The sequence below is a fragment of the Mastomys coucha genome, unplaced genomic scaffold, assembly GCF_008632895.1.
Source record: "Mastomys coucha isolate ucsf_1 unplaced genomic scaffold, UCSF_Mcou_1 pScaffold22, whole genome shotgun sequence".
NCBI lineage: Eukaryota > Metazoa > Chordata > Mammalia > Rodentia > Muridae > Mastomys > Mastomys coucha.
Window position 1 is genome coordinate 98,139,387 of NW_022196905.1, and position 15,441 is coordinate 98,154,827.

Genomic DNA, 15,441 nt, shown 5'->3' on the forward strand with positions numbered 1-15,441 from the left:
AAAAAAAAAAACCAAATGGTCCCATGGTCAGAAGCCACTGAGATAGAAGAAGAATGCTAACCTAACCCACTGTAACACAAGCAAACAAGTAACATCAACAACAAAAACTCTGACCAAGGTTGAATACGGAACATAAATAATTAGAAGGCAGTTTGGCAGCATGGCCATTTAGCAAAACTACAGTAGGTTACATGGGGTCAGAAATCCATGGATCTCCCCATCCATGAGATTTTGATAGGTTTACCGTACCAGGCATAAATTCCCTCTTGCTTAGCAGATCTCAAATCCAGTCAAAATGGACTTGGTTACCGTGGAACCGTCATGTGGAGATTGCACCAGCAGACAAGCCTTTCATGGCAGGTTGTCATAGCATCCAGGGCCCAGTAATGGGTAGGACCGTGGATACCTTTTCTCACCTAGCAGCCTGCGTAGTCCCTTCCTGCAGTTTGAAAACTAGCTAGCTGGGAGAGTTTCCTGAACAGTTGATGCTGACTGCTCTATGTCCTGATACCAGTGTGTGGTGTCTTTAGTAACAGGGTCTTATAATAATGAGCAAAGCATTAACAGTAGCTTCTAGGTGTCACTGACTGGCAGCTGGGAGGGAGAGATAGCCCAAACCTGGCACTAAGATTTTCATTTACTAATTCACGGGGCTGGCAAGATGGCTTTGTACATCAGGAGACTCACAGCTCCAGCTCCAGAGGGTCTGATAGCATCACCCGACCTCTGCAGGCACCTGCACTGTGTGCACATACTCACACACCACACCACACCACACACACCCACACCCACACACACATACACACACACACACTCACACACCACACCACACACACACACACACACACACACACACACACACAGTTTTTAAGAAAAGAACAACTCATCGTCTGAGAGCAATAGTGTCCACACACTCAGTATATTTCTACTCAAACTTCTGGGGAGGAGGTAAAATAAGCTTACAAACTAATAGGGTTTTGGTTTTGGTTTTGGTTTTTTATAAAAGCCTCTTTATACAGTCTCAGTTTTGATTAGTTACCTACACATACACATCATCCCTTTTTCCCATCATCCTCCTTCTTCCACAGAGACTCGCAAATGGTCCAAGTCCTGAGAATAGTGGCTATGAGTGCTCAGCCTTAGCTGAGACATCTGTATCACCACACAGGCATGTGCGCGTGCACGCGCGCGCGCGCACACACACACACACACACACAGCACACATGCATGTGCACAGGCACACACACACGCACACATACATACACACACGAGCACATACATGCACACAGATGCACACAGAGGTGTGCACACACACAGGTATGCACACAGGTACACAGAGAGGTATACACTCAGGCACACACACACACACACAGCACACATGCATGAGCACAGGCACACACACACGCACACATACACACATACACACACGAGCACATGCACGCACACAGATGCACACAGAGGCTCACACACACAGGTGTACACACACGTGCACACACAGACACATACAGGTATGCACACAGGTGCACAGACAGGTATGCACACAGGCACGCACACACAGACATGCATGCCCACACGTGCACACACCTGAAAGTTCTGGGAAAAATCATTAAAGATTATGCAAAAACAATGTAAGAGCTGGGGATGAAGGAGAACACTGTGAAATTCTGCCTTTTAGACACAACGCAGCACATAGAGCCTCTAAAAGCCTAAAAGTTGTCACTTGTATAGAACACACACAAAATCAAGCCAGTTGTAACCCCAGAATGGACGGGGGGGTGAGGGAGTGTGCTCAGGGTGCTTCCCCCTTAGCTGGAAAGCTATTGGAAGTTCTGGAGGCTGCGAGAGGGAAAACACTTTTCTTTGAGGATGTTGCCACTGGTGGGTTGTCTGTGCCCCAGGGGATGGCCCATACCTTCCACAGGTAGGCATCAATAATCGGACTCAGTTCAGTGGGTTGTATTGAGAGAGAGAACCAATATATTTTGTATACATGAATGAAACGTTCGCACGTTTGTTTCTTGCCTGCTGTATTTGTGTATCGTGGGAATGTTTAGCTGCTTTTCATTTACTCTGTTAGGGAGCCACTGACCATTAGTTGTCCAGAATCTACCCGTGTTTCCCTGAACCACCGTGTGTGGCTGTGCTTGCTCAGGTCCACATTTCATTACCATTATCATTTCATGTCAGAAAAACGTGAAACAAATGTGCCTTGCCCACCTAACTGGCAGTGTTATTAGTCAGTTTAGAATCCAAATACTAGACTAAGTTTGGTATTCTTTGAGGCATGGTTGGTAAGTAGAGAAGAATGTGTTCTGCTTAATTAACTCTAGATAAGAAAGTATTAACATTCTCCTGGAGGCAGTTCTGTGCTAGTGAGGATGTACTGTGTTAGGAAAGCCACAAAAGATGCTACCTTCACACTTACCAGTGCCCACATTTTTGTGTGTATATGTCTGTGTGTATTGTATATGTTCACGTGTGTGCAGGTGCACGTATGCACATGAGGAGTCCAGAGAACAAACTCAGATTTTTTTTTTTTAAGATTTGTCTATTAATTTCATGTATATGGGTATGTTGTTGCTGTCTTCAGACACACCAGAAGATGGCATTGTATGCCCATTACAGATGGTTGTGAGCCACCATGTGGTGGCTGGAAATTGAACTCTTAACCACTGAGCCATCTCTCCAGCCCCGGATTTTATTTTTGAGGCATTGTCTACCCTGATCTTTAAATTAGATCTCACTGGTCTGGAGCTCTTTGAGGAGGCTAGGTTAACAGTTAACCCCAGGGTTCTGTCTGTTTTCAGTTGCTGAAAACTGGGAGTAACAGCACAGCAGCACAAGGGCTTCCCACGGGGCTTCTGGGCGTGGAATGCAGGTCCTTATGCTTGCACAGCAGACACACACAGACTGAGTCGTCGCCCCAACCCTACTTAGCAGTGTTTCTTAAGCAGAGGATTGAATGATATCCTCAAAAGGTGAACACTGAGTGCAATATGGACAAAGTGGCATTTAGAACTCCGCGCAGGCTAAGCATATCCTCTAGCACTGCACGGCACTCCTGGTGTGCCGCATCGTCAAAGAAAATGTACACAGGCGTCAGTGAAAGAAAATGTACACAGGCGTCAGTGAAAGAAAATGTACACAGGCGTCTATGAAAGAAAATGTACACAGGCGTCAGTGAAAGAAAATGTACACAGGCGTCAGTGAAAGAAAATGTACACAGGCGTCAGTGAAAGAAAATGTACACAGGCGTCAGTGAAAGAAAATGTACACAGGCGTCAGTGAAAGAAAATGTACACAGGCGTCAGTGAAAGAAAATGTACACAGGCGTCAGTGAAAGAAAATGTACACAGGCGTCAGTGAAAGAAAATATACACAGGCGTCAGTGAAAGAAAATATACACAGGCGTCTGTGAAAGAAAATATACACAGGCGTCTGTGAAAGAAAATATACACAGGCGCCTATGAAAGAAAATGTACACAGGCGTCAGTGAAAGAAAATGTACACAGGCATCAGTGAAAGAAAATGTACACAGGCATCAGTGAAAGAAAATGTACACAGGCGTCTATGAAAGAAAATGTACACAGGCGTCAGTGAAAGAGAGGTAGAGCCAAGCAGTGGTGGCACACGCCTTTAATCCCAGCACTTGGGAGGCAGAGGCAGGCGGATTTCTGAGTTCGAGGCCAGCCTGGTCTACAGAGTGAGTTCCGGGACAGCCAGGGCTACACAGAGAAACCCTGTCTCAAAAAACAAAACAAAACAAAACAAACAAACAAACAAAAAACAAACAAAGAAAGAGAGATATAAAAACTGTGAAAGTTTGTATGTGAAAAATTAGTGTATCTGACACTTTTGAATTATTTAAGATGCCGTCCTTGGATGGATAAGGAGATGACCCAGAAAGGAAAGCACTTGCCTCACAGTATGTTTTGGCTCCTTAGTTCACCTTTATTCCCTAGAGTAAAGCATGATGTTCCGGAGACAGCTCAGCCTGGGCTCAGGGAATCCCACAGGCCAGACCCTGCCTTTCTAAGGAAAAGCATTCATAGGACCATCGAGCCTCTGCCTTGGTGGCCCATGGAACTCGACTAGCCCAGACCTTTGTAAGCGATTCTAGCATTTTATAATGCTACCATGTCTTCTGCCTTTGTCACCGGTGGTACAAAGGTACCTTTGTGTGTAAGGTACCTTTCATAAATCAAATCAAGGCCCAGGCAGGGGGTGGCGGGGGTGTGCAGTCTTCAAAAGTAAACACTGACAAGCTTAGTGTTTTGTTTTGTTTTGTTTTGTTTTCATAAAAAGCTTCATACACTCCCTTTGACTGCGTAGACTTTACCGTCCATCTTTGGCTGTTATACTGATGACCCCATGATGACAAGGAAGGCCACAGGACTCTGAGGTGTTAGAGCTGGAACTTGACTTAATGGCTGGAATCTCACAGTTTCCACCCGAGCCTTGGAGTGAATGACACAGATCTGACTATCCTCCAGTTCCGCTTGGGTACCCTGCCCTATGTCTCTCATCTCCAGATTGAGGCTGGTAGTAAGTCTCAAAGAAAGTCTTTACCCTGCAGAACATAGGCAAGCAGAGAATGAGAAATGGAAAGACACCTGAATGGAAACTGACACTGGAAATAACCCACGAGCATAAACACAAATGTTTGCAAAGCAGGTACATCATATTCTTCTAACAAGACAACTGTGACTTCCTCAACTACAGCTTTTTGTCAAAGCTCACAGTGCCAGGTGTGAAATTTCCCCTGGAGAACGAGGATTAAGTCCGATGCTAACTTTACGTGGATGCGCGTGTTGCATCCATACCTCTTGAAGCCACTGTTGCACTAACCAGCAACATGCACTGATCCATGGCTCCTGGTGTCTGCTTCCTTTCACTGTGTCAGCTGACTCCCTTTCACTGTGTCAGCTAACTCCCTTTCACTGTGTCAGCTGACTTCCCAATCTTGCTCCTTTGGGTGGGTGCATTTGTGTGACTTTCAGATGACGTTCAATGCCTATAAGCACCCAGCTGACTAGTGCTTTGGGTCATTATTTCCCCAGACACCTCAGTAGCACATCCTGGCATGATAAAAGCTAACCTCAAGGGAGGGTTCAGTTCCAGCTGGATTTCTCCAAGCTTACAATGAAAGCATGTGATGTCTATAGCAGTAGGGTCCAGGTATGACATGCAACCAATGGCACTGTTGACAGTGTGAGTGACCTTTACCCATTGGGAGCCTCTGGGGTCTCATTGGCCAACAACTCTTAGGAAAATGACCCAGTCCAAGCACTAGGATCCTTAGTCAACAACCCCGTGGCTTAAGGGAGAATCCTTGCCCACACACAGAGAAAATGTTTGCTCACTCTTTAATACTGACAGCCACAGGTTGCCACAGAATTTTCCAGGCACCTTGGTAGGTTCCCAAGAACTTCACAGTTGCATGTAGCCCTGTTCCCTTGGTAAGGTGTCTTCTCAACTTTGCTCCTTACGTACACATGCCCATCCCTCGAGGACCTTTCTAGACCTCAGACATGCTCAGAAGTTAGCCTTGTGCTCTCTGTATAACGGCAGTTTCTTGCTTATTGTGTGGTGCAGGTCTTTTGTCTGCAAGTATGTATATGCACCACATGTGTGCAGTACCCTGGGAGGCCAGAAGGTAGCATCAGATCCCTGAGATTGGAGTTAACAGTTGAGAGCTACCGTGTGGGTGTTGGGAACCATCCTCTGGAAGGTCAGCTCTGTTCTTGACTCCTGAGCCATTTTCTCCAGCCTCACAATGAAAGGTTTTACACAAGATTGGCAGAATAACAAAGCAAGGTCCTGGGCCACTGTGCCGTGAAACACAGTGCAGTTGTAAAGCTAACTTTGATGGAATTTTCAACAGTTCATTGCTGTTTATGCCAGTCAAGCATCAGTTGATCTCAGAGTCTGTAACTAAGAAGATACTAAAGTAAAATATTGCCTAGGTTTAACTGAACATGAAAACATTCCATATGCTCCTATTAATAGCTGGCTACCTCATCAGGGACACCCCATGGAGACTCTGCATTTCCCCAGCACGGATGCTGGCTTGGCTTAAAGCAAAGGAAGGAACACTGTCTACTTCCCTGGCTACACCAGCCTGTCAGTCAGTCAGTCAGTCAGTCAGTCAGTCAGTCAGTCAGCCAGTCAGTCAGGGCTATTCTCTACCTGGCCGCCAGCCTGTCAGTCAGTCAGGGCTGCTCTCTACCTGGCTGTCAGTCAGTCAGTCAGGGCTGCTCTCTACCTGGTCAGCCTGTCAGTCAGTCAGTCAGTCAGACCTACTCTCTACCTGGCCATCAGCCAGTCAGTCAGGGCTGCTTTCTACCTGGCCGCCAGCCTGTCAGTCAGTCAGTCAGTCAGCCAGTCAGTCAGGGCTGTTCTCTACCTGGCCGCCAGCCTGTCAGTCAGCCAGGGCTGCTCTCTACCTGGCCGCCAGCCTGTCAGTCAGTGAGGGCTGCTCTCTACCTGGCTGTCAGTCAGTCAGTCAGGGCTGCTCTCTACCTGGCCGCCAGCCTGTCAGTCAGTCAGTCAGACCTACTCTCTACCTGGCCGTCAGCCAGTCAGTCAGGGCTGCTCTCTACCTGGCCACAGCCTGTCAGTCAGTCAGTCAGTCAGTGCTGCTCTCTACCTGGCCGCCAGCCTGTCAGTCAGGGCTGCTCTCTACCTGGCCGCCAGCCTGTCAGTCAGTCAGTCAGTCAGTCAGTCAGGGCTGCTCTCTAACTGGCCACCAGCCTGTCAGTCAGTCAGGGCTGCTCTCTACCTGGCCGTCAGCCAGTCAGTCAGGGCTGCTCTCTACCTGGCCATCATGCCTGGCAATCTGGACAGCTGCCTGCCTGCACGCAGGTCAGCTGATGCCTCTCCACTGGCCACATCTGGCTGTTGAAAGGGCCTGCAACTAGGTGAACTCCACGAGAGAAAGCAGCTCACCCTTAATCAAGTTTAAGCCTTTCTGTCTGCTGCTCTGTTCTAGCCCCCTGTCAACCCACTGATACCCATTGCACTCTCAGTGAGACTCATTGCTACATTCCCATTGTTCAAGCTGTAACTAACTAGCCAAGATCTCAGAAAGAAATACCCACATGACAAGAAAGCCGTTCACATAGTCTTTGCATTTCTATCCTCATACCTCTGTGAGTCTGTATTCCGTCTAATGCAATCTAGTCCAAACAGCATGTCACAGGCTGACTTCAGAACCAGACCTGAGAATCCAGATGTTGGCTCGATTTGGATATTGGAGAGATCTGCAGAAGTGTAAAATAATGCCTTCTTTTCATATTTTGAACATATGATTTTTTCACAATCTATGTTAAAGTATAATCAATTTTTTCATTTTTGAGTTATTGTCTTTTGATTTTCATGAGAAACATTTGTTTATGTGCAACCAACATTTTTATATCATGTTTATTCGTTTTCACAAATGAATGGATTTTTTTAATTTTTGTTTTTCATTTCTAAGGATAGATATTTAAGAGTGTAACACACACTTTGGGACTCCCATAGTTTTAAGCATGAGGGAGAACATGGGCACTGAGAGAGCACCCCAAATGGTGCCACTCTCTCCTGAAATTGTCTGCTGCTGAGGGAGTGAGCCCAGTGCATTCAGGGGTCAGAGGAACTTAGGACACAACCAAACCCATGAAAGAGCAGTGGCTTCATGGCAGCACAGTGACCCCCATCCAGGAAGCTGACAGTGCGACCCCAGGCGAACGAGCGTCTGAATCCATCTGTGTCTCCAACAATGGCTCAGAACTTCTCAGTGTGCAGCAATGATGGTGCTCACAGAAATGCCACACAGAACTTCTGAACCAGAACCTGGAAATCACAGCCCGTCTGCGGCTGTGCCCAACAGGTGACACAACATATCAAGGGCAGTTGAGCCTGTCATGCTTCATTTAGACAAAGGCCAGAAGGTGTGAGCTTGCCCTGTATTGTAGAATGACTGACATGACCAGGGAAGCTTGAGTGACTTGCCTGAAACGTGGATGCTACTGGTTAATTTCCATCTACATAATTCAAGCTAGAATCATCCAAGAGGAGAGAATATCAGTTGAGGGGTTGCCTCCATCAGCTTGTCCCATAGACAGGTTTGGGGTGTGTTTTCTTGATTAATAATTAGTAGGGGAGGCAGCACACTAGGGTTGGCATCACCCTTGGGCTGGTGGTCATGGGTTGCATAAAGGAGCAAGCTAGGCAAGCTATGGGGAGCAAACCTGCAGCCAGGGTTCCTCCATGGGCTTTACTTTAGTTGTTGCCTCCAGGGTCCCCCCACTTGAGTTCCTGCCTTGGCTTCCTTCAAAGATGGGCTGTGATCAGGGCATGTCAGACAAATAAGCCCTTTCCCCCCCAAGACACCTTTGCTCCTGGTATTTATCAGAGCTGTAGAAGGCAAACTAGGACAGACAGACGTGCGTGATGTAATAGCAAACTAGGACAGACAGACGTGCGTGATGTAATAGCAAATTAGCACAGACAGACATGCATGACATAATAGCAAACTAGGACAGACAGATGTGTGTGACGTAATAGCAAATTAGCACAGACAGACATGTGTGACGTAATAGCAAACTAGGACAGACAGACGTGCGTAATGTAATAGCAAACTAGGACAGACAGACGTGCGTGACGTAATAGCAAACTAGGACAGACAGACGTGCGTGACGTAATAGCAAACTAGGACAGACAGACGTGCGTGACGTAATAGCAAACTAGGACAGACAGACGTGCGTGATGTAATAGCAAACTAGGACAGACAGACGTGCGTGACGTAATAGCAAATTAGCACAGACAGACATGCGTGACGTAATAGCAAACTAGGACAGACAGACATGTGTGACGTAATAGCAAACTAGGACAGACAGACGTGCGTGACGTAATAGCAAACTAGGACAGACAGAAGTGCGTGATGTAATAGCAAACTAGAACAGACAGACATGCATGATGTAATAGCAAACTAGGACAGACCGAAGTGCGTGATGTAATAGCAAACTAGGACAGACAGACGTGCGTGATGTAATAGCAAACTAGGACAGACAGATGTGCATGACGTAATAGGCTCAGCTTTCAAGGAGCTGCTGATAGGGGCGGCCTGGGGTAGTCAGCATGGATTTCTGTCTCAGTGAGATGGAAAAACCACATCAAATGCTGCCCACATGTAAGGAGACAGCTCTTAAGAGCTGAGGGCTGAAATTTCCAACACTATTAAAGAATAAACTCAGTAGTGACGTCCAAATTATTGTTTAAGAAATAGTTGTAGCTGGGTGTGGTGGTGCACACCTTTAGTCCCAGGACTGAGGAGGCAAAGGCAGGCAAACCTCTGTGACTATAGGGCCAGCCTGGTCTATGTGAGTATAGGGCCAGCCTGGTCTAGTGAATTCCAGGAAAGCCAGAGCTGTATAGAGAGACCTTGTCTCAAAAAAATAAACAAACAAAACAAAAAATTAAAAACACCTATATAAAAGAAAGAGTTGTACAACAACAAGACAGAACAAGCAAGCAAGCAAGAACATTATGATACTTTCCAAAGCTATGGCCACCAACAAATTCACAGGAGTTCTGGGTCACACTGAAGGCTATGAGAACATTTCTCTTCCCCAGAACTTCAGCTTACCCTGTGCATTTAGCCATTGTTGTCTACATAGCAGTAGCTTTTAAAATACTTGGGAGAGGGTCTGGAGAGGTGTCTTGGTGCTTACAGAGGACCGTCCTTGGGTTAGTTCCTTCCCCAGCAACCAAGTCCTTCCTCTGCAGCTGCCACTAACCCAGGAAGACATGGACCTCAGAAGCCCTCCCCCAGTTCACAGTGCCCAGTCTTGCTCAGGTGCGCTTTGCAGCACTCCTCCCATCTTCCACACCCCTCTCCCACATCCCTGGGCTTGGGGAGAGCGGAATAACACTCCATTTAGTGCCGGTAGCTCAGCCGTGACTGCTATAGAGACAGGACTTCCATGTTCATTTTGTGTCACTGTACTAAACACCTGGGATAAATAGTGTTAAAAGCCAAGGGTTTCTTTTGGTTCATGGTCTTCAGTACTTGGACCCATCGTGTGTTTGCCTGCTGCTCTGGGGTCTTTGCATGGAGTTATGTCTAGGCAGGAATACACGGTGGGCTACTCATTGTGTGGCAACTGAAAAGCTGAGAGAGAAGCAAGCCCTGATCGATCTCCATATGTTTCCTTCAAGGGACACTCCCAGGGACCTAATTTCCTCCCACTGGGCCTGACCTCTTAAAGGTCTTCTCTCAGAAGCACCATAGCCTGGTGGCTGTACCTGCATTAACGTGTGGCCTCTGGGGAACACTAATCCAAACTGTAGCAAGTCTGCAGGGCAAACTGATTTCTCAGAAGGGAAAATCGGGATATGTTTGAGATCCCCAGTAAAACGTGATATGTAAGAAACAAAGAAATTGAAACATGCATTTAGGCAAAAAAAAAAAAAAAAGAGGGATGATAAATCGCACGCACGCACACGCGCGCACACACACACACACCCCACTAAAAAGCAGTGGCCATATAGCCACATGCTTTCCCTTCTCTGAGGAGTAATCAACAAAGAACCCACGCGTAGGCTCCAGTAAAGCAATGACAAAAAATACAGAAATAAAGCCGGGTGGTGGTGGCGCATGCCTTTAATCCCAGCACTTGGGAGGCAGAGGCAGGTGGATTTCTGAGTTTGAGGCCAGCCTGGTCTACAGAGTGAGTTCCAGGATAGCCAGGGCTACACAGAGAAACCCTATCTCGAAAAACCAAAAAAGAATACAGAAGTAGCTGAGAGGGCAAGAAGTAGCAAAGACATTTCAGAAAATGCACCCAGTCTCCATGGTATCTTTGAGGGAACTGAGGATCCAGGAAATACCTGGGTGTGACTAAATCCAAGGAGCACAGAGGGAGCTTGCATGCCAGTCACCCAGCTGTGTGTGACTCTCTTCATTTCCTCCACAGCTGGTCCATCACCAGTGGGGAACACTGTATCTTGGCGGCCCTGTGGCTTCAGAAGACTCTGCTCTTAAGGGTTCACAAAAGCATCGCAAGTGTGACTTTAAAAAGAAAAAAAGAAAGGTTAATTCACAGTGTTCTCTCTCCTTTCTCAGAAACATGATTCCAGTGACTGAGTTCCGGCAGTTCTCCGAGCAGCAGCCCGCCTTCCGCGTGCTGAAGCCATGGTGGGATGTGTTCACAGATTACCTCTCAGTGGCCATGCTGATGATCGGAGTGTTTGGATGTACTTTACAGGTAAGCACCCAACCTACGGAGGACTGAAATCCGAGCAGTGTGGCTTAAGATCTGACTCTTATGGGCTGAGGATGCATCTCACTGGTGGGACATGCCTAGAACACGTGAGGCCCTGGGTTCCATCCCCAGCGTTGTACAGGGTCAGGGGTGGGTGGTGTGTGGAGGCGAGAGGAGAAAGGAGAGCTGGCTGTATGGCAGGGGGCATTGCATCCCCATCTCTGTGTGTTATTGGTAATCATGACAGGGAACCTGAAAACTCATTTGCTCAACTTTCCTGTGCTTAGAATTCAGAGAAGCCACTTGCTCCAGTGATGTTTGATGCCATTAACATCAAAGTAGGCTCCTTGTCTTTCATTACATTTCATTCATGAAGTTATGCTCCAGCAGGCGTCCACAATGCCGCCTCCATTGTCCAATACAGCCTTTTGCCTTTCTTTGCCTTTCATGCCTGAGCTGAAGTTTTTCTGGGAGAATTAATATTTTGGCAAGATGCCAAGATATACTCAGTGTTTAGTACTAAATTAAAATATAACTCGATCACAAATGCATTCTGTATAGAAGTCATGTGTACATATATCAAATCCAGATAGATCTTCATACCTGTTACTGTGCCAGGCACCACACTTGAAGGACCTAGGGACTGTCTGCAGCTAACGGCTGAGGGGAGCTAAGCTGGCAGGCTAGCAGACAAGACTTAGCGTGATGCCAGCTCCACAGAAGTTCAGAGGAACTCAGCTTAGCCTGGAAACGAGACAAAGGTAATAGTCGAGTTAAAAACCGGAGAATGCTGGGATTAAAGGCATGCGCCACCACCTCGAGGCAGAGGCAGGCAGATTTCTGAGTTCGAGGACAGCCAGGGCTACACAGAGAAACCCTGTCTCGAAAAAGACACAAAAAATAAAAAAATAAAAAAACGGAGAATGGACTAAGTAGAGGGTGGGGGCTGGAGCAGAGAGAGAGAAGGTACTGGGAGAGGAGAGGAAATCTAAACATGAGAAAGAACACAGCATTGCTGGGAAACTCTCAGATCTGATGTCATTGGGGTGGACGTCAGCCTGGGAGAAGGCGCTGAGGGAAAATATATCAGGCGTGGAACCTAAGTGCTCTCGGATGAGAGACACAGCTGTAAGGCCAGGTGGAGAACAAACGGGGCCCAAGCTCAGGGAAGCTGTGGGCAACAACAGTGGGCAGCTCGTTTCAGGGCTGGATTGATAGCTCAGCAGTTAAGAGCACCGGCTGCACTTCCAGAGGTCCTGAGTTCAATTCCCAGCAACCTCATGGTGACTCACAACCATCTGTAATGGGATCCCATGCTCTCTTCTGGCATTCAGGTGTACGTGCAAATAGAGCACTCATATACATAAGATAAATACATGTTTTTTTAAAAGATTTATTTGCTTATTATATATAAGTACACTGTCGCTGTCCTCAGACACACCAGAAGAGGACATCAGATCTCATTACAGATGGTTGTGAGCCACCATGTGGTTGCTGGGATTTGAACTGAAGACCTCTTGAAGAGCACTCAGCACTCTTAACCGCTGAGCCATCTTCCCAGCCCCCAGATAAATACGTCTTTAAAGAAAGAAAAAGAGAACTCAGTTTCAGTGGTTGGATAAGTGGGCGGAAGTTAGAGGCTGGGGTGGGTGGGACCTTCAGGTAGAACACCCGGAGGAAGTGGGAAGCGAGACAAGTCTCCAACAGCACAGTGTAAAATGAAGACCATCTGAGGACTGGCGTCGCTCATCACTAAGGTGTACCCTAACATTGCCTGGGCGTCGCCCATCACTAAGGTGTACCCTAACATTGCCTGGGCGTCGCCCATCACTAAGGTGTACCCTAACATTGCCTGGGCATCACCCATTACTAAGGTGTACCCTAACATTGCCTGGGTGTCTCTCCTCCTTCTGAACACTTCGCTCCTGTGATGAGCTCATTCCTTCCTCCTGCCAACTCTAAGATGGGAGCTGTTCTTACCGTAAGTATGCAGAGGTTAAAGCAAGGTTGCCCAGTGGGCAGCAAAGCCCTTGTTTTAACTCAAGCCATTTGGACCCAGAGTGCTTATTCCTAGTCCCTAATATCACACTTGCTGTGCTTCATCAAAGCAATAAACACATTTTGCTACCTAGCCTGGTGGAATTCAGCCCTTGGAAATTGGAACCGGGAGGAGCAGCATCAGTGTCTTCCTCAGCAATAAAATGAGTTCCAGGCTAGCCTGAGCTACATGGAACCCTGCTTCCCTCCTCCACACACACTCAGAAAAGAATACCATAAAGAAGAAGCTAAAGTCTAAACCGGAGGGGGGAATACAGATTTATTCATACATAGAATAACTGCTGAAGAACACTCCACCGTGTGCTGGGCTCTGCTCTACTAAGAATTACCAACAAAGGAAGTAAAAAGAAAAGATAAAAAGCCCCAGACTAGCAAGACGGCTCAGAGCACAAAGGCTCTACCAAGCTCAACCACCGGAACTGGATCCTAAGCACCCACATGGTGGAGGAGAGAGTAGTGAGTGCAGAAGACTGTCCTGTGCCTGAAGTGCATGCCAGAGCACACAAGCGAAGAAATAAAATAATGTTAGAAACAATGTGAAGTGTCCCAAACTCTACAGGGAAAGGAAGGAAGAAAACAAGTAAAATCCGTGAGGAAATTGTACACAAGGGGACAGAACCACCCTATGACCTCCAGTGTTCGGAAAGGACGCTCCAATGTGGATGCTTCTCTGCTCTTACATTACACAGATCTTAGCAGTCTCCACGAATCTCTTCTTCCGCTGTTAAATAGCCGATGTGTCCCCATGGCCACCCTGAAAGCCAAAACAATTACTAAGTGACTAATATCACACTACTCAGCACAGAGAGCAATTTAAAAAAAAAAATGTATGAATCAATTATTTCTAGAAACTTCCATTTAATATTTTAGGACCATAATCGACTGTGGGCAACCAAAACCGCAGGCATTGAAATGACGGATAAAAGAGAACTCTTAGAGAAATTAGAATGCAAGAAATGCAATAGGAAAAAAACCCTTGAAGTACTCGGGTGGGAGGAGACACCAGGGTAAGTTGGGAAGTGTGGCTTTAGGCCAGGGGTTTGGAGATGGGCAGGAACAGGCCCCATAGCTGGAACACTGCAGGCTAAAAGCTAAAACAAGGGTGCCCAGAAGTGGGGCGCTGGCCCCTTCACTTCCGGCAGTTTTATGACTTTTCTTCATCCTTCCGTTCTCCTGGAGACCGGGTACAGGGAGGGTTTTGACTTGGTTACCAGAAGCCATTGCTTATGATTTAAGTGAGCACTGATTGGCCAGCTTTGTCTGGCCAATAATTGCCTGGTCACGAGCCGTGATGGACTTATGTGATTTGGGGAAGCGTTTGTGTGTAAGCATGCCCCTTGTGTCCACTGGCTTCCAAGAGGTACAGCTTCCGTTCGGTCATTCTGTCATATATGTTTGACAAGATGGCAGGGAGATGGCGCAGAGTGGCCCACTCTACCTGCAGTCGAGAAGATTCCCCCACAGGGCAAAGCTTGGTGCCACGTTGCGCGCTCGCAGCCACTCTAGCACTGTCTGTGAAGGATTCCGGTGCCGTGTGGAGTTTATGTCTTATGGATATAAAGTGAACTGAGGAAGACCCCTGATGGTGACCCAAGCAAGCAAGGGCATGTTAAAGGTAAAGCTGGCTCCTGAGCAGCGACAGCAACCAGGCCTTGTAGAGCTTTGTCAACGTCTGCAAGGTGACTTTGCTCAAATGAGACAGGGCTCACGTGGACCATTCTGAGCAGAGGGATTTCATGAGGTGGCTTTATTATTTATTTACTTATTTATTTAGGTCCTTTCAAGACAGGGCTTCACTATAACTCTAGATGCCCTGGAACTAACTCTGTAGACCAGGCTGGCCTTGAACCCATAAAGCTCCACCTGCCTCTGCCTCCTGAGTGCTAAAATTAAAGGCACGCACCACCACACCCAGCATGAGGTGGTGTTTTAGCCAGACCACTCCAGCTGTGGAAAATCAGAGTAAGACCAGGCAAGGTGACGTACTTACAATGTCAGCAACCCGGGAGGCAGAAGGACCACGAGCCCAAGTAGCAAGTTCCAGTCCAGCCTGAGCTACGTAGTAAGAGTCTGTCTCGTAAATTAGGTACTGGCTGTGCAGGTTCCATTTGTCTAGCTATAACTCCTGGGGGGAGGG

At 47.2% G+C, this 15,441-nt stretch overlaps 1 protein-coding gene and 1 long non-coding RNA gene across 3 annotated transcripts in view; one reads left to right on the forward strand and one right to left on the reverse strand.

The window, feature by feature from the left end:
• Lrrc8c (leucine rich repeat containing 8 VRAC subunit C) overlaps positions 1–15,441 on the forward strand; it is a 99,271-nt gene that overhangs the window by 52,485 nt on the left and 31,345 nt on the right. Inside the window, exon 3 of the mRNA XM_031337076.1 lies at positions 11,108–11,249. Coding sequence (XP_031192936.1) covers positions 11,112–11,249 — 138 coding nt within the window. The 5' untranslated portion in view covers positions 11,108–11,111. The remainder of the gene's footprint in view (positions 1–11,107; positions 11,250–15,441) is intronic.
• The window catches only part of LOC116068016, a 25,976-nt gene continuing 14,810 nt past the window's right edge, over positions 4,276–15,441 (reverse strand). For both annotated transcript variants that reach the window (XR_004109408.1, XR_004109407.1), the window contains exons 2-6: positions 13,985–14,058; positions 11,850–11,990; positions 10,873–11,053; positions 7,148–7,262; positions 4,276–4,570 (exon numbers count right to left, since the gene is read on the reverse strand). This is a non-coding gene — a long non-coding RNA (uncharacterized LOC116068016). The remainder of the gene's footprint in view (positions 4,571–7,147; positions 7,263–10,872; positions 11,054–11,849; positions 11,991–13,984; positions 14,059–15,441) is intronic.